The sequence below is a fragment of the Prunus persica genome, chromosome G6 (genome assembly GCF_000346465.2).
Source record: "Prunus persica cultivar Lovell chromosome G6, Prunus_persica_NCBIv2, whole genome shotgun sequence".
Classification (NCBI taxonomy): Eukaryota; Viridiplantae; Streptophyta; class Magnoliopsida; order Rosales; family Rosaceae; genus Prunus; species Prunus persica.
The window spans coordinates 23,089,929-23,112,421 of record NC_034014.1 but is presented as its reverse complement, the minus strand read 5'-3'; the positions used below and the strand labels follow the sequence as shown (position 1 = coordinate 23,112,421).

General features: G+C 37.6%; 4 protein-coding genes and 1 pseudogene across 4 annotated transcripts; all 5 read right to left on the bottom strand.

Annotated features, from left to right (window-relative positions):
• LOC18773681 (cytochrome P450 81E8) lies at nucleotides 2,809-4,830 on the bottom strand. Its single transcript, XM_007207630.2, has 2 exons — nucleotides 3,828-4,830; nucleotides 2,809-3,501 (listed from the first exon to the last, which is right to left on the bottom strand). The coding sequence occupies exons 1-2, from the start codon at nucleotides 4,725-4,727 to the stop codon at nucleotides 2,890-2,892; spliced, it is 1,512 nt and encodes a 503-aa protein (XP_007207692.1). The 5' UTR covers nucleotides 4,728-4,830; the 3' UTR covers nucleotides 2,809-2,889.
• Nucleotides 8,284-10,133, bottom strand: LOC18774650 (isoflavone 3'-hydroxylase). The gene is made up of 2 exons (XM_007206704.2): nucleotides 9,159-10,133; nucleotides 8,284-9,051 (listed from the first exon to the last, which is right to left on the bottom strand). The coding sequence occupies exons 1-2, from the start codon at nucleotides 10,044-10,046 to the stop codon at nucleotides 8,449-8,451; spliced, it is 1,491 nt and encodes a 496-aa protein (XP_007206766.1). The 5' UTR covers nucleotides 10,047-10,133; the 3' UTR covers nucleotides 8,284-8,448.
• On the bottom strand, nucleotides 11,254-13,951 carry LOC18773715 (cytochrome P450 81E8). Its single transcript, XM_020566963.1, has 2 exons — nucleotides 12,874-13,951; nucleotides 11,254-12,206 (listed from the first exon to the last, which is right to left on the bottom strand). The coding sequence occupies exons 1-2, from the start codon at nucleotides 13,768-13,770 to the stop codon at nucleotides 11,598-11,600; spliced, it is 1,506 nt and encodes a 501-aa protein (XP_020422552.1). The 5' UTR covers nucleotides 13,771-13,951; the 3' UTR covers nucleotides 11,254-11,597.
• On the bottom strand, nucleotides 15,704-18,465 carry LOC109949731 (annotated as a pseudogene).
• LOC18774146 (cytochrome P450 81E8) lies at nucleotides 19,461-22,005 on the bottom strand. Its single transcript, XM_020566780.1, has 2 exons — nucleotides 20,910-22,005; nucleotides 19,461-20,443 (listed from the first exon to the last, which is right to left on the bottom strand). Exons 1-2 carry the CDS (start codon nucleotides 21,804-21,806, stop codon nucleotides 19,835-19,837), a joined length of 1,506 nt encoding a protein of 501 aa, XP_020422369.1. The 5' UTR covers nucleotides 21,807-22,005; the 3' UTR covers nucleotides 19,461-19,834.

Here is a 22,493-nt window from a genome sequence, read left to right as displayed (position 1 = left end):
TTGAATTGGATCTTGCACACCCAATTGCCCGTGGTAGTAGTGCTAAAAGCAATATGTGGCTCCTCATCTAGCAATTAGTAGTGACCTCTCTGCTTAATCTTGGAAAGTTCAAATTTCCTCTCTCTCCACGTCCATTAATAATAATTATAAATTATATGGTAAATATAGCTTAGACCCATAAAATTCATTTTAAATCACCTACAACTCTTTTCTTTAGTATTCTATTTAAAATTCTCAAATTTTTCAAATAATATCCGATGACTAGGATTCAACTAAGCAAGTTACCTAATATAACTTAAAATCTGATTTATTATATTTTTCAGATTCCAAAACTACCCCTATTTATAAGTTAATGTGTTATGAGGGGGGTGTAACTAATGACACCCTTTGAATTTAGAAATATCTCTAAATAGTTGTAATGGATGTAGGAACTAATTTAGAAACTTATTTGAAATTAAATATTAAATTTCACATTAAAGTATTAGTAATCTATTTTTGAATTATTCCTTCTATGAATTATGACTAGTAATCTATTTAAAGTATTAATAATTTAAATTCAATATTAATTTAGGAATTAATGTTGTTTTGTTTTTTTGAATTATACAGCCAATATTCTTTTTTATTATAGTTTTTTGAATAATAGTGTACATCTATATATATAAAGCAAAAGGCAGAGAATGGTGAAACATTCAAAATACCAGAAAATGCCCTTGGTTAATGCAAACATTAAGAATTCAAATTATTAATTAAATGAGGATAATATGATAAATTCACACTTTTTCATATATAAAAAAATTAAAAGAAAAAGAAAAAGCAGATAATGGATCCTATTTTTATGGAACACAACTACCCATTATCTTTTTTAATTCTAAAATAAATTTACTTATTTTTTTTAAAAAACCTCTCGCAAGCGCGGAAGCGCGTGCAGAGAGGCTAGTTCTAATTATGTTGAAAAATAATTTCATAATCTATTTATTGTTTTGTTTTTAAAATATTTTTTTAATGAACCTATTTTTTCTCCAAATATTGTACCTATTTTTTTCTTTATTACTTGTTTTATGAAAAATAATTTGATCATCTTTTTATTGTTTGTTTTATGAAAACAATTTTTTTAAAATGAGCCTACTTTTTCTCTCGAAATAATGTACCTATTTTTTTTTTTCTCTAATGATGTACCTAGTATAATGAACCTTTTTTTTTTCTCTAATAATGTACCTAGTAAAACAATTTACCTAGTTTAATGAACCGATTTTTATCTCGAAATAATGTACCTTTTTTTTTCTCTAATAATGTATACCTAGTAAAACAATTTACCTAGTATAATGAACTTATTTTTTATAAAAAATGTGCATAAATTTCAATTATACAACGTACCTATTTTCTATAAATTATTGTGTTCATATTTTTAATTTATGAAAAATGTACGAAAATTTCAATTACAAAGTAATTGACCTATTTTTGTTAATTTTTTTGGGTAAATAATATACCTATATTTTTATACGTATATATTTATATTTATATTTTTCTTATGTGCATTATTGGATATGTAATTTACATTTTTTTTTTTTGCAACTTTAAGGGGCCATATGTTAGAGGGAATGGCAACCAAAAGAAATGGGGTGATTGATATGCTATTAATAGGGAGTTTGAATTACAATTATAGCAATTAATGAAATGCTTGGAATAAATTATAAATAAAATATGAAGTATGATAGCAATGATGTACAAACATAGGAATACTACGACCTCTTATATCATACTGGTCATTTAAGTTTGAAATTGGGTTTTATACATAGATTTATAGAATGATGGGTATATATTTAGGAAATAGAAATTGTAGGGACCTATATTAGACAAGCCCTAAATTATATTTGACTCTATGTGCGATAGATTTCGTTGCTCACATGATAAAATAGTTAAAATAAAATAGTTAAAATAATATCCATGAATTACAACACTCCAATCATGTCTTGCAGTTTCCCTGTCTCTAAATATCTTATGGATAGATCAAGATCTCATAAGTTTGTCTATGATGGGGCGTGCTTTACACATAGCCCTTAATGGCACATCCTTAGGCATTGTAAGCCCTTTACCATCGGTCATATCAACCTCTTCTTCACCCACTCTCTCCCACTCAAAGCATTGTATGAAAGACCTTCTTCCCAGTCCAAATGGCATGAGCTTGTACGACATGTCTCCACTAGCAAGATCAGAATTTGTTGTAAAAATAGAGTAAATATCTCTCAGGCTTGAAGCTTTCAGGATCACTCCATAACTCTGGATCTCTATGTATGGCCCACGTAATTGAAGGGAATATATATATATATATAAATTTTATCTGAAAGTTGAAATTTTGGCAAAATGTCTTCCGAATTAGCATGGCTCCCATTTCTTTGTTAAAAATATAAGAGAAAAAACTTATCTGAAAAGTGAAAATATGTATTAAAGTGACGCACTTGTCTTTATTATTCTTTGAATAAATATGTTGAATATTCTAATTATTTATTATCTTATTTCCTTTACCATAATCCTAAATTGTAGATCAAGTCATCAGAAACTTGTTGACAATGGAGCGCGCTTTACACATGACTTCCAATGACATAGTTTTAGACATTATGAATTCTCCAATGACATGTTTGAAAATCGTCGGATTAACTTATATTTAGTCTAGTGGCAAATAATGTAAATATATAGGAGTACTCTGACCTTTTATATCTCAGAGCATTTCAATTTGAATTTGAGTTTTATACATAAATGATACAATAGAGACACAATTGATGCATTTACTTGCCAAATCAAATACTCGCTATGACCTAAAACATACAACTGAAATAATTCCCAAAATGATAATGCTTCGCAAAGGTGGATATTATTACTAGTTCTTCTAGATCAAACAATCAGAACCTTGTTGATAATCGGGCGTGCTTTACACATGACCTCTAATGGCATAACTTTAGGCATTGTGAAGCCTTTACCTTCTGTCATATCAATTTCCTTCTCACTAATTCTCGCCCAGTCAAAGCATTGTATCAATGATCCCAACGTCAAGCCCAGCGTACGTTGGGCAAGGCCCGATCCTGGACAAGACCTTCTTCCCAATCCAAATGGCATGAGTTGGCTTGACAAATCATAACCACTCCCAAACCTCTCGGGTATGAAGCTTTGAGGATCATCCCACAACTTTGGATCTCTATGTATAGCCCATGCATTGACCAATACCATGGTACCGCGTGGCACTTTGTATCCCCCAATAGCGCAATCATCTGTTGAAAAATGTGGCAGTAGTATTGGGGCCGCTGGGTACAATCGAAGAGTCTCTGAGATGATACTTTGAAGATAGGGCAGTTTAGAGATATCATGTTCCTTCACCAAGCGTTCTTGGCCTAATTGAGCATCCAGTTCAGCTCTTGCTCTTTTTAGCACGTCCGGATGGTTAAACAAATTCGACATGGCCCATTCTAGTGTCACTGATGATGTGTCAGTACCCGCCAGCACCATGTCCTGAAAATATTTATTCTTTGAGTGTTATAAATAAAACTTCATGTGGCTAGGGAAAGTTATTTTTTAACATCCCGATGTGATTTAGTGTATCCCACGATATCAAAATATGTGTCTTTGAAATTGAGGAGGAGCCCTTCGAAACAAATAGAATTTTGACAGTTATCAACTTTTTTAATTTTTTTTTTTTTGCTTTTGAATTCCTTTAATTTTTTTTTTTTTTGGGAATTTGACAAGTATCAAAATTTCATTTGTTTTAAGAAGAGCTCCTCATTAATTTCATTTGTTCTAAAATAAATTCATGAAATATAAAGACTTTTTGGACTAACCAGAATAAGCCCCTTGATAATTTGGTCACTGTAATACTCAGGTTGTGAGTCCTGTAGAGAAAGCAAATGGTCAATCATTGTGCTACCATTTTTATCCTTGCTCCTGTGTTCATCAATGAGACCTTGCATGAACGCATCCGTCTTCCTAGCCAGCTTCATCACCTTCTTCTCATACCCACGTTCACTCCCAACCCAATTCAAAACGGGCAAGAAGTCAACCGGGTTCGCTACCCCAGTATAAGCAAAAACCTCCTTCATGATCTCTCTGAACTGCCTCGCCTCCTCTTTGTCCACCGATGCATCCTCCCCGTAGTACCTCTTCCCGGCCACCATTCTCATTATGATGTTGAATGTCAGCTCATAAAACATAGACTTGAGCTCCACCTTCGCAAAATCATCATGTACGTTTTCTGAAAGTTTAAGCAGCAAGTGTTTGACTTCGTCCTCTCTGACGTTCAAGAATGCGTTTAACCGAGAGGTTGAGAAGATCTCGGTGGACCCAATGCGGCGGAGGTTGCGCCAGTGGTCACCGTATTGGGACGTGGCGGTGGTGGTGTTGTTGTAGGCTAGGTGCTTGCCTATAAGCATGCTAGGACGGTTGGCTAAGACGACGTCATTTTTGGTGAAGCATTCTTGGGCTGCGGACGAGGATGATACTATGACCACACGCTGTGAGCCGAACCAGAGAGAGATTACGGGGCCGTGATTTTGTGAGAGGCGTTGGAGGGTTCGATGGATGGGGATCTTTAGGAGATGGAGATGGCCGAGGATTGGGAGAGAGAGTGGGCTTGGTGTGAGGTTTTTGTAACGTCGTCGTTTTTCTTGGAGCAAGAACTTGATAGTGAAGAGGATTGAGATAAAGGAGAGAAATGTGTAGAACAAGATCTGTTGTTGTTCCATGGCTGCTAGCTATTATTAAGTATAATGAGTTTGAGTGAGGAAGATGTGGTATTTATAAAGAGTAGGGACGTGAGAGTAGGCCAAGTAATGACAAGAATCGTACTTTCTTTATTCTTCAAATGGTGTGTAGCTACTTCTTGTGAGTTTTGAACTATAAACTTTTATCTATGACCAAAAAGACAAAAAAAACCCATAAATTTATCGTTCCATTTGTATGGAAAATGCACTATATACATCTTAATTATTGTATAGCAAACGAGGAAAAAAGAAACTAATCAATTATTACATGCGAAAGTTTGAATTTGATTGTTTAATTACATTAAATCATATTCAAGAGAATTTTATTTCTTCGATATAAATGATATTCGAGGAGGGGAAATCGAATTGCGACTTTGATTGAGTGAGCCAAATCTGGCTCCTCTTCAATTCAAAACCAAATACCCAACTTATCTTGTGGTTGTCATGTACTGTCTTTCTTTTTCAACAATTACTTCATGGTGGGGTTTAGGCAGAAATATATGACTCATTTATATGGTGGAAATTGTGTTGACCAATGGCACTCTTAATTCTAGTCTTAGTCCACTAATCTCAAGGTCTCTTCTTCCATATATAAATCTAATACAATTATACAAGGGAGATCAGTACTCTTCGATTCTAGCTAATCAGAGAAGATGCAGATTCAATTATTGTGCAAATTGCAACAATTTTTTATTTCCTTTCGTTAGGCCTTCTCCAACCCATGAGGGGCTAAACCTAAATTTCCTCCCTCCAAAAAGTGACTATTTGGGTTTTGTCCGGACTCAAATTGTTTTTTCTTCCAACTCTCCGGACTCAAATTTTAAGTCCGCAACTTAATTTAAATTGTTTAAGAATTGTTTAAGTCTTTTTTTTTTAATGGATAACTTTTCTTCATTTAATCTTTTTAAATAACATCATAATTTAATTTTTTGAACAATTTGACCTAAAAAAAATTGAAATTCCATAAAAAAAAATTTAATTGAAACAGCCAGCATGTGGGCCCCAGCAATACTATTTGAATTTTTTTTTTTTATAAAAAAAGAAACAGCCAAAGCCCAACGGCTCTAGCTTATAGTGCCAATACGTGGCCCATGCCACAGACAAGCCCATCAGAAAATGTAACTAGCGCGGATCTCATTATTTTTCAGAAGCACATGGATTCTGCAATCTCAGTGTGGGTCCGGTGAATAGTATTGGATCCAGGCAATATTTGGACCCATATTTGAATCCAAATTTGAGTTTTTTCAATTTTTGGATTCTTTTTTTTCTTGGGTTGAGAGAGATTTGAAGGGATATTTTGGGTTTGAGTGCAAAAGTTGGAGATGGCCTTAGGTTGGTTGATAGCTTTCATCTCCTACTTTTCTATAATTTCTTCATGAATAGCTAGTACATCAGCGATTGCGTGTTGGATTTGCGTACGGCAGTGAATTGTCCCCATCTGGTGGATATATATTGAACAAAAATAAGCCAAAACAAGACAAGTAGACCCCGGAATTTTTTCACAAAATTCAGCATGAATTTTTTTCCACATATGAAAAAATTTCATCTCATTGCCAGACACGGGACCATGACAAATTTGGAGCTAAGCCTCACACAAGGAAACATCTTCCATGGTGCTCCAAGCCCCTCCAGTTTCGATAGAAGAAGCCATAAAAATATGAAATAAAAATAAAAGGTGAAAAAGAGGAATATGTTGAGTAAAGAGTGAATAATAGTAGAAGTATAATGAAATGTATGAGGATTGGTGTTGAAAATGAAGGGTATTGATAGCTATTTATAGAAAGAAAAAAAAATCAGAATTTTTTAGAATTTTAAAAAAAAAAATTTGGATTTTTTTTAAAATAATTTTATTGCCCAAAAATTGCCAGCCGTTGGATTGGATTTGGAAAAGCTGATCAGAGCGCTGGGGGCGCGACACATGGCATCTTCCCGTTGGAGCTGACATCAGCGTGTGCTTGTTCAAATTTTTTTTACCCTTGGCACGCGCCAACGGTAAAAAAAAATTGAACGCGCTCATTGACATCAGCGTGACGCAAGCGCTGACGTCACAGCCCGCGAGCTTCACCTCGGGCTGAATTGGCCTTCGAGCTGGCTCGAGTTGGTGGGACCCACTCCTCCCCAGGGCTTGGGCTAACCGCTGGAATGAAATTCCCCCCTCCCCCCCGAGCCTTGGGCTCAGCTGATGGTTGGACTTGCTCTTAAAGGCCGAAGAACTTGCCGAAAATGTAAATGATGTACGCCCCTCCAATTCAGTTCACCCTCACATAGCAGCATTGGAGGACATTCAGAATATCATTTCTATACAAGTTAGATTAACGTGAAGGGGTGACAGAAGCCGAAAGATTCCTTATAGTTCATATTTAAGCCAAAAAATTTAGACCTCAAATATGAAAAAAAACTTCTTGAATGTAATCATAGTACTGTCATAGGGTGTTACTAATTCATCCATATATAATATAGATGGATAGAATATTTATGTTTCTAGGATATTGTTAATTAACATGAATTCATATTTCAATGAATTTTTCTGTCTCTCTCACTAGAATTTTGTGAAAATGGATAGAGTGGAATCGCTTGGGCCACTATAGTATTATTGAAAGTATCAACATATGGAGGAAGTTTTTGAGCATTGGATCAAAGATCCCAAATTTTTTTAACTTTACTGTGCCATCGCATAATTCATCAACGACAAGATCTTAGAGTGTTTTCGCACAACAAGTGGCATGTCGAATCCCCGGTAGTGCATTCATCTTATGAAAAATGTGGTTCAAGCATCGGGGCCGCTAGGCACATGCAAAATGTGGTTGTTTAGAGATATTTAGTTCATCCAATAAGTGTTCTTAGTCAAGTTGAGCATCCAATTCAGTTATGGCCTTCCTTTGTACGTGCGGATGGTTAAGTAGATGACACATGGCTAGGGATGGTAACGGGTCGGGTAGAGGCCGGGTATGACAATACCATCCCCATCCTCGCTCTCCATCCCCGCCCTCGTCCCCAAACCCATCCCCGTTTATTAGGTTTTAAGGAATCCCCGTCCCTGTCGAGGGACTATCCCCCATACCCGCCCCAAATCCCCGAGTTTTTTGCATAAAAAAATATTTATCATACATTTTAACATTAAGTTTCATATTACATTATCATTCAACACATCCAAATTAACTATAAAGTTCAACTCAACTATTCAAAATCACATCAATATGAAATTCCATAGAAAATTAGGAAGAATTATGAGAGGGAAGTTAACTTAGGGTTAAACATAAATATTATAATTATATATTTATTTATTTAAATATAAACATATATATTTTCGGGTCGGGTTAGGGGATGGAGACGCCAATACCATCCCCTCCCCATACCCATCGGGGATTTTTTAAGTTCAGGGATTCCCGTACCCGATACCCATTTAGCCCCGAAATCTCCTCCCGTTAAAGTCAGGGACTCAACAAGGACCCGCCCCTACGGAGATTTTTGCCATCCCTACACATGGCCCATTCCATTTATTCTCAACCAGCTGATTCAAGTTACAGAAAATATCCGATTCAATTTATTCATGAATATACTGACAATGATACAACAGACACACAATTGATTCATTTATTACTTGCCATAGAAATACTCGCTATGACATACAACGTGCAAATTGAAATAACTTTCCACAATGATAATGCTTCGCAATTCTGGATATTAGTTCTAGATCAAGCTATCAAACCTTGTTGATAATCCGGCGTGCTTTACACATGACCTCTAATGGTACAAGTTTAGGCATTGTTAGGCCTTTACCTTCTGCCATATCAATTTCCTTCTCACTAACTCTCATCCAATCAAAGCATTGTATCAATGATCCCAAAGTCAAGCCCACCGTACGTTGGGCAAGGCCTGATCCTGGACAAGACCTTCTTCCCAGTCCAAATGGCATCAGTTGGTGTGACAAATCCTCACCACTCCGAAACCTCTCAGGTATGAAGCTTTCAGGATCATCCCACAACTTTGGATCTCTATGTATGGCCCATGCATTGACCAATACCATTGTTCCACGCGGCACGTCGAATCCCCCAATAGTGCAATCATCTGATGAAAAATGTGATAGGAGCATTGGGGCCGCTGGATACAATCGAAGAGTCTCGGAGATGATACTTTGAAGATAGGGCAGTTTAGAGATATCATGTTCCTCCACCAAGCGTTCTTGGCCTACTTGAGCATCGAGTTCAGCTCTTGCCCTTTTTAGCACATCCGGATGGTTAAGCAAATTGGACATGGCCCATTCTAGTGTCACTGCTGATGTGTCAGTACCCGCCAACAACATGACCTGTAAATATTTACTCCTTGAGTGTTAATAAATAAAGAAGAGGAGACCGTGAAAAACATGAACCAAATTTAAATGTGTGACCGTATGGGATATGGTTTTGGACTTACCAGAATAAGCCCCTTGATAGTTTGGTCACTGTAATTCTCAGGTTGTGACTCCTGCAGAGAAAGCAAATGGTCAATCATTGTACTTCCATTTCTACCCTCGCTCCTGTGCTCATCAATGAGACCTTGCAACAACGCATCCATCCTCCTAGCCAGCTTCATCACCTTCTTTTCATACCCATGTACACTCCCGACCCAATTCAAAATGGGCAAGAAGTCCGCCGGGTTCCCTGCTCCAGCATAAGCAAAAATCTCCTCCATGATCTCTCTGAACTGCCTGGCCTCCTCTTTGTCCACCGACCCGTCCTCGCCGTAGTACCTCTTCCCGGCCACCATTCTCATTATGACGTTCAAAGTGAGATCAAGAAACATGGACTTGAGCTCCACCTTCCCAAAATCGTCACGTGCGTTTTGTGAAAGTTTGAGTAGCAAGTGTTTGACTTCGTCCTTTCTGACATTCAAGAATGCGTTGAGTCGAGAGGTTGAGAAGATCTCGATGGCCCCAATGCGGCGGAGGTTGCGCCAGTGGTCGCCGTATTGGGCCGTGCCGATGGTGGTGTTGTTGTAGGCTAAGTGCTTGCTTACGAGCGAGCGAGGACGGTTGGCCAAAACGATGTCATTTTTGGTGAAGCATTCTTGTGCGGCTGACGAGGATGAGACGATGACCACACGCTGTGAGCCGAACCAGAGAGAGAAAATATGGCCGTGTTTTTGTGAGAGGCGTTGGAGGGTTCGATGGATGGGGATTTTGAGGAGATGGAGATGGCCGAGGATTGGGAGGGGAAGTGGGCTTGGTGGGAGGTTTTTGTGAAGCCGACGTTTTGTTTGGAGCAAGAAAAGGATGGAGATAAGGGAGAGGAACGTGTAGAACAGGATGTCTTGTTGTTCCATGGTTGCTTTGCTTGGCTGCTGGTAAGATTTTGAGTGGTGAAGATGTGGTATTTATAAAGAGTAAGGAGACGTGAGAGTAGGCCAAGTAATGACAAAGAATAGTACTGTCTTGTTCAAATGGTGTGATTTTTGAACTGACCAATGTATGGCAAAAGGGAAAAAAGATACTCCAATGTCTAAAGGGCGGACAAACTGCCTTAAACAAACTGAATTAACTCACATTTACTTTCACATTTTGATAGCATGTAAAGAAAGAAAAAAATCATTTGACTTACTCCAAGACCTCAAACAAAAAGAAATACAATTCGATATTCTTTAGAATTTCGAATGAAATTGTTTAATTACATTAAATTCTCAATATAAATATATATATTTTTCAATTTGTGTGGTAGAACAAAAATTCATTGACACTAGAGAGAGTCAAATCTGGCCCCTCTTCAATTCGAAACCAAATACTCTACTGATCTTGTGGTTAATTTTTTTTTTCCTTTTTGTTTTTTGTTTTGTTTTTTGGTTGGCATGTTATTGTCTTCCTTTTTCAACAATTACTTTATAAAGTGGAAAGTGTTCACCACTAATTTCAAGGTCATCAAAAAACCAGATTCAATTTTAATTGCAAGTGAAGCTTTTTTTTTTGGGATAAAAAACTTTTCATTAGGTCAGGATCGCGTGCTGGATTTGCATACGTCAGTGAATATGTAAAACGCACTGTCCACCTGGTGGAAACAAGAGCAAGCCACAAGGCAAACACAGTGGGGCCTACTTCCCTTAAAAGGCCTAAGAATTTTCCAAAAACGTAAAGATGTACGTCCTTCCAAATTCCAATTTGTTCAGTCCATCTCTCACGTAGTGGCATACGTATTCTTTCTCACTATATAAGTTAAAATTTGATGGCAAATTTTGGTTTACATCCCTATATTTTCACGAAATACATTTTTGGGTTTGAAAAATATTTTGATGATCACGTTATCATCTGTATACAAATTAGATTGCGTATAATATTTTCGTTAAAAATTGAAGTTATTATAATATCACATGACAAGTGTTATTAAGTGAAAACTTTCTTATAATTTGGCTTGTCAACTAATTTATTTTAAGTAAAGATAAAATATCAAGTATGAGAACATTCTTGAATATGATCGTCCGTAGAACTGTCATGTGACATTGCTAATTCATCTGCATCATAATAAGTGAACAATATATTTATTTTTTTAGGGTATATAATTGGGAAGTCGCTTCATATTTTCAATGATTTTTTCCAATTCTCTTCGCAGGCACAAGAACTTTGCTAAGATTCCCAAAATCCTTTGCCATGTCCTGATCAGAGCTTGTTTGACAAAGTCGAGCCCTTCTTTCCCTTCTTCACAAGAGAACTAGTGGAAGAAAAGCCTTATTTCTCTTCCAAACCTTAGGTAAAAAAAGATACAAATGATTGGCAACGCAAAAGCTTACATGACCACTCATTTAAAAAGAAAAGGTAACATGAACACTGGCAATAATACAACACATACTAGTTAAGATGAATTTATTGGAAGACTAATTCATGCATAGTCAAGGTAGAAGCTTGTTCACAACAGAACGGGTTTTACACATGGCCTCCAAAGGTACAAATTTTGGCATGGTGAGTCCTCTACCTTCAGTCATGTCAATCTCCTCCTCACCAACTCTCTTCCACTCAAAGCATTGGATCAATGTCCCCAAGGTCAAGCCCACCACACGTTGCGCCAAGCCTGCTCCAGGGCAAGCTCTCCTCCCCATTCCAAATGGCATGAGCTTGTGTGACAGATCCTCGCCACTTTTGAACCTCTCAGGCTTGAACATTTCAGGATCATCCCACAACTGTGGATCTCTATGTATGGCCCATGCATTCACCAATACCATTGTGCCACATGGAACGTCGAATCCCCCAATAGTGCAGTCATCAGATGCAAAATGTGGTACTAGCATCGGGGCGGCTGGGCACAACCGCAGCGTCTCTGATATAATGCCTTGAAGGTAGGGTAGTTTAGAGATATTTTGTTCATCAACTAAGTGTTCTTGGTCGAGTTGAGCATCCAGTTCAGCTCTAGCCTTTCTTAGCACATGTGGATTGTTAAGTAGATGAGACAGGGCCCATTCCAGTGTGACTGATGATGTATCAGTGCCAGCCAATAACAGCACCTAAAAATTACTTTATTATTATTACTAAGTTCAGAAGAAAAAAGCATGAAATACGTAACATGTTTATCGGTTGTGTCAGCTAATTTGAATGTTTATTTTGTAATTCTTGTGAAAATTACAGAGAAAGTTAGCCAATGAAATGCAGAACAACTTTTTCTTATCACTGTTGTTGTTCTTAAATATATAATTACCTGAGTGCCTAGGTGCAAGAAAACTAGCCCAATAAAGTCCAAGATGATCTACTCTAAGTGAATCCCACGTATACTTGCGGGTCTCGCCTCTATTAGAGATATAATCAACAGAATGGTAAATAAATATTAATTACAGAGAAAGTTAGCAATGCAGAACAACTTTTTCTTATCACTGTTGTTGTTGGTGTTCTTAAATATATAAGTGCCTAGGTGCAAGAAAACTAGCCCAATAAAGTCCAAGATGATCTACTCTAAGTGAATCCCACGTATACTTGCGGGTCTCGCCTCTATTAGAGATATAATCAACAGAATGGTAAATAAATATTATACAAATAACGCTATTGGTATTAATTTAGTATGGATTAATCAATTCAATGAATCCAACCACCAACTCCCTACCTACTCTATATTAATTATAAATAAATAAAAACTTTATTAATTATAATGTAATGCATGAGATAGAATTCTCAACTAACCAGTATAAAGCCCTTGATGAGTTGGTCAGTATAATAGTCAGGCTGTGAGTCCTGCAGAGAAAGCAAATGGTCGATCATAGTTCCATTTTTACCCTTACTCCTTTGCTCATCAATCAGACCTTGCAAAAACGAATCAGTCTTCTTAGCCAACTTCATCACCCTCTTTTCATAAGCATTGCTCCCAATCCAATTCAAAATGGGCAAGAAATCTGCTGGGTTCACTGCCCCACTATGAGCAAAAACCTCCTTCATAATCTGCCTGAACTGCTTGGCCTCTTCCTTGTCCACCGACACGTCATCCCCATAGTACCTCTTCCCCGCCACCATTGTCATTATGATGTTAAAGGTTAGCTCAGTGAACATAGACTTCAACTCCACCTTCGCAAACTCATGCACCGAGTTTTGTGCAAGTTTGCAGATGAGGTGTCTGACTTCGTCTTTTCGTGTGTTTGCGAATGTGTTGAGTCGAGCGGAGGAGAAAATCTCGATGGCACCGATGCGGCGGAGGTTGCGCCAGTGGTCGCCGTATGGAGAGGTTGAGATGGTCGTGCTGTTGTAGCCTATGTGCTTGAATAGGAGCAGTGAAGGACGGTTTGCCAAAACGATGTCGTTTCTTGTGAAACACTCTTGGACAGCGGACGGGGATGAGACTATGACCACGCGCTGCGAACCGAACCAGAGAGAGAAAATAGGGCCGTGTTTTTGAGAGAGGCGGTGGAAGGTTCGGTGGACCGGGGCTTTTAGGAGATGGAGATGGCCTAGGATGGGGAGAGAAAAAGGGTTTGGTGGGAGGTTTGTGTAACGTCGTCGTTTTGTTTTAAGAAAGAACTGGAAAATGAAGATTATGATGAAGATAAGAGAGAGGGACGTTGTGGAGAAGAAGATGCCTTGTTCCATGGTTCGTTTTGGCTTTTGTTGGTTTTTAAGTTTGATTTTGAGTGGTGGATGTGGTATATATTTATAAAGAAGAGGGTACGGGAAGGAAATATCTACATATAGATTTTTGTATGGGGAAAGATATACGTAGATATTTTATTGTATGGGTAATGCTATGCGTACTAGATAAATCTATTTTATTTGGCAGCTGACACAGACAACTACATTTTATACATCAACATTAAAAACTAACAAAATACATTAAATTAATTATGCCATGGTTTGTTTTGGCCTAAGTTTGATTTTGAGCGGTGGAGGTGGTATTCATTTATAAAGAAGAGGGTACGTGAAAGAAATATCTATATAGATATTTTATTGTTTAAGAGAAGCATATAGTGTGTTTTCTTCATGTTAGGTATGCACGTACGTATGATATGACAATATGCATAGTTTAACACTTATAATTCTGCTCTTTATGATGTTAATGGGGTCTAATTCAGTGAAAAAGAATCTTGATTTACATATTAAGAATTCCATATTTGAATCTTCATGACACTTTACTAATGTGTGTGAGAAACCTCATTCTCCTCTAATTTAAACTAACGCTTGTTGCAATATGTTTTTACTATTGATGGAAATGGTAGTGGACCTCACTTTGGTTTGTCTTAGAACATCTCCAGCAGACTCCCTATCCTCTCATCTCTAGCTATTATGTCCAAAAAGAAGGAAAATCCTCATTCCAACAGACTCCCTACTTGGCTCTCTATTTTGAAGAACCAACTTTTGGCTCTCTACGTCTAGCAAGGAGGGGAGAGAAATGGAGGCTCACCAAATTGAAAAGAAAGAGAAAGAGAAAGAGAAAGAAAAGGGAGAGGGGGAGGGGGTTGGGTTTCTACTTTTCTTTTTAATATATTTGATTTGCAAGAGAAAGAGGGAGAAAGAGAAAGAGAAAATAATAATAAAATATTTTAGATTAGTCAAAATAGAGAACATTACTGGAGGAAACATCTTTAAATGATTTTCTATAATAGCTTTCTATCCATTTTAGCTAAAATTTAGCTAGTACTAACGGCGTAACTAATGCTAACGGCGTTCATCGCAGGGAACTAGATGCATACGTCGGCCAATATGTAAGCACACTAGGTTTCGCACAATTGAGTATTGAAATTCCACGGATCTAAGCATACGTCAGCCAATATGTAAGCATACGCAGCCATGCCCATGTTATTCTTCATCATAATTTTTTTTTTTATGGATTAGATATTGACAAAAACTTTAGAAAAAGGACTCAAATGTAGGATAGTAATACATAATCAATTGTAATATTTAATCAAGATGTATTAAACAATATTTTCTTATTTGATTTTGCTAAATATACTACTACATATTGAAAATCATGCATTGTTTATGCTAGTTTTACATTGTAGTACGGAATGCGTTTTCAATCTTTATGTTTTCTGAAATTTCTTTTCAATTAAACTACCATATACATTTTTAGATTTAAAAAAAACAAATTTATTTTCTCGTTTTAATTTTTTTAATAACATTGTACATAAAATTTTCAGAAAACGTTACTAAACAAGCTCTTCAATTTGTTTCTTGGGTGAAATGACGGGTTCAACACCCTGAACAAAAAATAAAAAATAAACTGCAAATTTTGGTTTACAAAATCCCTATATTTTTACTGAAACTTTTTGAGTTTGAAAATTATTTTGATTGGAAGACATGCATGTTATCATTTATATACAAATTAGATTATCATGAAGGTGGGAGAGTAGCGGGTTTAGATTACCGTTAAAATTTAGCCAAAATATTCTTTATAGTTTAGATTTACCACCGGGTTTAAGCCAAACAAATTTAGATCCCAAATCTGAAAAAAATTCTTGGATGCTACTAGTTCATCGGTAATGTAGTAGATGGATAGCATATTTATGTTTTTTAGGATATAGTATTGCTAGTTAACATGGATTCTTATTTTAATGAATTTTTCTATCTCCTCCAACAGAATTTTAATGTAGGGTAGTTTAGAGATATTTAGTTCATCCACTAAGTCTAAGGTCTCGTTTGGTTCACGGAACGGATTTGAGGGGAAATCACTTCTCATGTCATTTCCTAAGGGATGGGAAATGGAATATTCATTTCTCACGTTTGGTAATGTCGGGAAAGTAACTGAGAAATTTCACTTTATTTCATGTTCCATGTTTGTTTTGAATAGGAATGGAAAACAAAGTTTGTATAATTTTTCAATTATACCCATATTAAATCAAATATAAAAAGAGTGCATTTAATGATATATATTGTAATTCCAAATTGTTAATAGGGACAAAATGGTCATAAAAAATGAGCTGTTGACTCATTTTCCCAAACTTTCTCATGAAGAGGGAAAACAAAACCTAAGTTAGGAGGATGACTGCACTTTCCCACCTATTTTTTATGTGTCAGACAATCATTTCCCATACCTGAACTTATCAAACATGAAAAATCAATTGATTTTCCATTCCTAAGCCTCATTTTCCATAAACAAAACGGGGCCTAAGTGTTGTTGGACTAGTAGATGAGCATCCAATTAAGCTCTAGCCTTTCTTAGCACTTATGGATTATTGAGTGGATGACACATGGCCCATTCCAATGTCACTGATGATGTATCGATACCAGCCAATAAAATGACCTAATAATTACTTTTGTATTAGCAAAAAAAAAAAGTCACCAACTTTATAAAAATGTAATGTAATGCAGTAGATATAATCTTAAACTAACCAGTATAAGGCCCTTGATGAGTTGGTCAGTATAATAATCAGGATGAGTCTCCTGCAGGGGAAAGCAAATGATCGATCATGTTATATTAGTTCCATTTTTACCCTTTGTCATTTGCTCATCAATCAGACCTTGTAAAGCCTCCTTCGTAATCTGCTGGGTTCGCTGCTTTGCTATGAGCAAAAATCTCCTTCATAATCTGCCAGAACTGCCCGGCCTCTTCCTTGTCCACCGACACGTCGTCGCCGTTACCGTAGTATCTCTTCTCCGCAACCATTGTCATTATGATGTTAAAGGTCAGCTTAGAGAACAAACTTCAACTCCACCTTTGCAAAACCATGAATCGAGTTTTGTGAAAGTTTGCGTATTAAGTATTTGACTTTGTCTTTTCGCACGTCCGCGAATGCATTGGGTCGAGCGGAGGGGAAGATCTCGATGGCGCCGATGCGCCGGAGGTTGCGCCAATGATCGCCGTGTGGGCAGGTTGTGACGATGGTGTTGTTGTAGCCTAAGTGCTTGCTTAGGAGCAGTGAAGGACGGTTTGCCGAAACAACGTCATTTTTGGTGAAACACTCTTGGACAGCACAGCGGACGAGGATGAAAACTATGACCATTGGCCACGCGCTGGATCGGGCCGTGTTTTTGGGAGAGCCGGTGGAAGGTTTGGTAGACTGGGTTTTACGAGATAGAGATGGCCGAGGACTGGAAGAGAAAGCGGGCTTGGCGGGAGGTTGGTGTAACATAGTCGTTTTGTTTGAAGAAAAAACTTGAAAGTAAAGACGACGATGAAGATAAGAAAGAGGGACGTTGTGTAGAAGAAGATGCCTCTTGTTCCATGGTTTGTTTTGGTTATTGGTTGCTATTTATTGATATATAAGTTTGATTTTGGGTGGTGGATTTTTGGTATTTATAAAGAAGAGGGACGTGAGGGAGAATTGCCTAGCTATACTTGTTTTAAGTACTGGATCATATTTGCATGGCTACGAGGGAGATGTGAATAATGGTATTGGAAGGATGTTTTTGTATTCACTCGATGAATAATATAATTAGCAGTACACCATTTATATACATAGTTGATGATGTTAATTAGAGTAAGTAGATATGTGGTTGAATATAAAATTAATTAGAGTTAATATACAAAGGCAACATAAAGATAAATTAGGAAGGGAAAGCCTTTGATTGATTCTGAGGAGTTGATGATGGAGCTACTGAAAGAGCCTTATTTGGCAGCAATAAGATTGCTGGAGATGAGGCATTGATTTGCATTGACTGCGGTGGTTCCCTTATACGCCCCCGCAAGATGGTGGCATCATCAACAACACCAATCTTGAACCGGAGAAGTTGAAAACGGTGGAGAGACAAAGGCTTTGTGAGGGCATCAGTGAGTTGATCAATATTGGAAACATTAGATACCTAAAGGAGCCCACGAGTGACCAAATCACTAACAAATTGAAAATCAATTGCAAAGTGTTTCATGTGAGAGTGGAGAACAGGATTGGCATAGTAGAAGGTGGCACCAATATTATCACAAGAAATGGCAGGCATGGATGAGGGCATAACACTAAGTTCGCGAAGCAGAGATTTGATCCAAGCAAGTTCAACGGTGATGCAAGCAATGACACAGTACTCAGCTTTGGTGGATGAGCAAGCAATGGCTCGTTGTTTGCAGGAGCTCCAGGAAATGAGATTACCGCCAAGATAGACAACATAGGCTGTGGTGGATGTTCAATCGTCACAGTTGTCAACCCAATCCGCGTCAGAAAAATCAAACAAGGTAGTGGTACGAGAGTGTTTGAGAAGAAGATCATGGTAGATGGTGCCTTTGAGGTAACGAAGAAGACGCTGCAAAGCTAGCCAACGAATGTCAGATGGCTGATGCATGAATTGAGATAGCTTGTTGATAGCAAATGAGATGTCGAGGTGAGTGAGACTGAGATATTGAAGACCACAAGGACGAAACATGGCTTTGGCTAACCTAGGCTACAACACAGGTGGCTTTTAAAATCCCAAAAAATATATATATATACCCCAGCCATCCAATTGAATATCCTACCCTCCCAAGGAATCCTTTGTTTGCATAGCATTGCAAGTGGAGAATAAAAAGGAGAATAGGAAAGTTGCAGCCTACAACCCAAGGAATCCTTTACTTGAGCGCTTAGTGGAATAAGATTAGCACAAAAATACTACTTGATTGACAGATTGATTCGTTTGGTGCTAACTCTTCCTGGTTTTTGCAGCAAGAACAAAATGAACATTTTCTTGTATGAGACTTATCAAAAATCGTATTCGAAACAAGACAGGTGATGAATTTCTTGCTAATTGTATGTTAACTTCACATTGAAAGATAATTTGCTAATAATATAGAAAATGAATCGATAATTAATGATTTTAATTCTATGAAGACTCGAAGGGTGCAACTTATATAGTGTTATTTGAGAGGTAAGGCTTATTATGTCCCCCCTTGAGTATGTGTATTATTAATTTTTTGTTATCAATGAAATTATATCGTACTATCAAGTTTTTTATCTACTTAGTATGTTTATATGTAAGGTAAAGTCAGCCCCAGTCAAGTTTGAAATCATGGGTCTGTCCCTGGAAGACCACCAACTGGCGTTAGTGGGAGGAGAACCATCATGAAGCGCGAGAGAATCGGATGTGGTCATTGGTGTACTGACTTCCTTTGCATCATCCATGTGGGCCTTGCTCAAAAGATCACAGATATACTTGTGTTGAGACAAAAAAAAGACCAGTGGTAGTAGGCACAACTTTAACACCGAGAAAATAATTAAGGGATCCTGGATCCTTGATAGAGAACCTCCCAGCAAGAGCATGAACAAACTAAGAAACAAGTGAGGCATTATTTTCTGTAACAACAAGGTTGTCAACATACACAAGAAAGTAAATAACGCTGCCTTCACGTCGGTAAATAAAAAGGGAAGCATAAGAGAGAGCATTGAGGATTTCCAAAATCGCTTCATATTTCAATGATTTTAGGGTATATGATTGCTACATCGCTTCATATTTCAATGATTTTTTTCCATTCTCATCGCAGGCACCAGAACTTTGCTAAGATTCCCAAAATCCTTTGCCATGACCTGATCAGAGCTTGTTTGACAAAGTCTTCTTCCCTTCTTCACAAGAAAACACAGTGGAAGAAAAGCCTTATTTCTCTTCCAAACCTTACGTACAAAGATACAAATGATTGGCCACGCAAAAGCTCATGACCACTCATATAAAAAGAAAAGGTAACATGAACACTTACACTTGCAATAATACAACACATACTAGTTAAGATGAATTTATTGGAAGACTAGCTAATTCATGCATAGGATCAAGGTAGAAGCTTGTTCACAATAGAGCGGGTTTTACACAGAGCCTCCAAAGGTACAGCTTTTGGCATGGTGAGTCCTTTACCTTCAGTCATGTCAATCTCCTCCTCGTCAACTCTCTTCCACTCAAAGCATTGGATCAATGTCCCCAAGGTCAAGCCCACCACACGTTGCGCCAAGCCTGATCCAGGGCAAGCTCTCCTCCCCATTCCAAATGGCATGAGCTTGTGTGACAGATCCTCACCACTTTTGAACCTCTCAGGCTTGAACATTTCAGGATCATCCCACAACTGTGGATCTCTATGTATGGCCCATGCATTCACCAATACCATTGTGCCACATGGAACGTCGAATCCCCCAATAGTGCAGTCATCAGATGCAAAATGTGGTACTAGCATCGGGGCGGCTGGGCACAACCGCAGCGTCTCTGATATAATGCCTTGAAGGTAGGGTAGTTTAGAGATATTTTGTTCATCAACTAAGTGTTCTTGGTCGAGTTGAGCATCCAGTTCAGCTCTAGCCTTTCTTAGCACATGTGGATTGTTAAGTAGATGAGACAGGGCCCATTCCAGTGTGACTGATGATGTATCAGTGCCAGCCAATAACAGCACCTAAAAATTACTTTATTATTATTACTAAGTTCAGAAGAAAAGAGCATGAAATACGTAACATGTTTATCGGTTGTGTCAGCTAATTTGAATGTTTATTTTGTAATTCTTGTGAAAATTACAGAGAAAGTTAGCCAATGAAATGCAGAACAACTTTTTCTTATCACTGTTGTTGTTCTTAAATATATAATTAACTGAGTGCCTAGGTGCAACATTTACATTGGATGCTGCTATTTGTACTGTCCTCTACTCTAAGTGAATCCCACGTATACTTGCGGGTCTATTAGAGATATAATTAACAGAATAGTAAATAAATATTATACAAATAACGCTATTGGTATTAATTTAGTATGGATTAATCAATTCAATGAATCCAACCACCAACTCCCTACCTACTCTATATTAATTATAAATAAATAAAAACTTTATTAATTATAATGTAATGCATGAGATAGAATTCTCAACTAACCAGTATAAAGCCCTTGATGAGTTGGTCAGTATAATAGTCAGGCTGTGAGTCCTGCAGAGAAAGCAAATGGTCGATCATAGTTCCATTTTTACCCTTACTCCTTTGCTCATCAATCAGACCTTGCAAAAACGAATCAGTCTTCTTAGCCAACTTCATCACCCTCTTTTCATAAGCATTGCTCCCAATCCAATTCAAAATGGGCAAGAAATCTGCTGGGTTCACTGCCCCACTATGAGCAAAAACCTCTTTCATAATCTGCCTGAACTGCTTGGCCTCTTCCTTGTCCACCGACACGTCAACCCCATAGTACCTCTTCCCCGCCACCATTGTCATTATGATGTTAAAGGTTAGCTCAGTGAACATAGACTTCAACTCCACCTTCGCAAACTCATGCACCGAGTTTTGTGCAAGTTTGCAGATGAGGTGTTTGACTTCGTCTTTTCGTGTGTTTGCGAATGTGTTGAGTCGAGCGGAGGAGAAAATCTCGATGGCACCGATGCGGCGGAGGTTGCGCCAGTGGTCGCCGTATGGAGAGGTTGAGATGGTCGTGCTGTTGTAGCCTATGTGCTTGAATAGGAGCAGTGAAGGACGGTTTGCCAAAACGATGTCGTTTCTTGTGAAACACTCTTGGACAGCGGACGGGGATGAGACTATGACCACGCGCTGCGAACCGAACCAGAGAGAGAAAATAGGGCCGTGTTTTTGAGAGAGGCGGTGGAAGGTTCGGTGGACCGGGGCTTTTAGGAGATGGAGATGGCCTAGGATGGGGAGAGAAAAAGGGTTTGGTGGGAGGTTTGTGTAACGTCGTCGTTTTGTTTTAAGAAAGAACTGGAAAATGAAGATTATGATGAAGATAAGAGAGAGGGACGTTGTGGAGAAGAAGATGCCTTGTTCCATGGTTCGTTTTGGCTTTTGTTGGTTTTTAAGTTTGATTTTGAGTGGTGGATGTGGTATATATTTATAAAGAAGAGGGTACGGGAAGGAAATATCTACATATAATTTTTGTATGGGGAAAGATATATGTAGATATTTTATTGTATGGGTAATGCTATGCGCACTATATAAATCTATTTTATTTGGCAGTTGATACGGACAACCACATTTTATACATCAAGCATTGAAAACTAACAAAATACATTAAATTAATTATGCTTCAATTAGATCTCTAACTATAAATGAGATACAAATAAAATCCAGTACATGAATTAGATACAATCTATTATCAACACGCATCAACCCTAAGGTGAATGTCTTCAAAATAACATCCTTAACATAGAGAGCCATCATTGCAAGGAACTCATGTGGCTTCTTTTTTGGGTAGCAAGTACTTGTAAGGTGCATGAAAAAGCTATTCTCATTTGACCATCAAATCCTTAATTAAAAAACACCAAAAAAAACTCAATCAAATGTAGATGCAAACACATTAAAGAAACCCATCAGAAAATTAAATAAAATCTTATCCATCCAGAAAATTAAAAAAGTAAAACTCATTCGTCCACACCTTCTGAATTCCAATCCTGATTTTCTTTAGATAGATTGCTTTGTGCGATTTGGCTTGTAAGAAGAAGGAGTTTGATCAAGAAG

What these genes read in the sequence shown, in the direction of transcription:
- LOC18774146 (XM_020566780.1), bottom strand. Translation starts at nt 21,806, where the DNA reads ATGGAACAAGGCATCTTCTTCTCCACAACGTCCCTCTCTCTTATCTTC. An exon ending in TCATCAAGGGCTTTATACTG is followed by an intron (nt 20,444 to 20,909) that starts GTTAGTTGAGAA and finishes AGTAATTTTTAG; the next exon opens with GTGCTGTTATTGGCTGGCAC.
- LOC18773681 (XM_007207630.2), bottom strand. Translation starts at nt 4,727, where the DNA reads ATGGAACAACAACAGATCTTGTTCTACACATTTCTCTCCTTTATCTCA. An exon ending in TTATCAAGGGGCTTATTCTG is followed by an intron (nt 3,502 to 3,827) that starts GTTAGTCCAAAA and finishes AAATATTTTCAG; the next exon opens with GACATGGTGCTGGCGGGTAC.
- LOC18773715 (XM_020566963.1), bottom strand. Translation starts at nt 13,770, where the DNA reads ATGGAACAAGGCATCTTCTTCTCCACAACGTCCCTCTCTCTTATCTTC. An exon ending in TCATCAAGGGCTTTATACTG is followed by an intron (nt 12,207 to 12,873) that starts GTTAGTTGAGAA and finishes AGTAATTTTTAG; the next exon opens with GTGCTGTTATTGGCTGGCAC.
- LOC18774650 (XM_007206704.2), bottom strand. Translation starts at nt 10,046, where the DNA reads ATGGAACAACAAGACATCCTGTTCTACACGTTCCTCTCCCTTATCTCC. An exon ending in CTATCAAGGGGCTTATTCTG is followed by an intron (nt 9,052 to 9,158) that starts GTAAGTCCAAAA and finishes AAATATTTACAG; the next exon opens with GTCATGTTGTTGGCGGGTAC.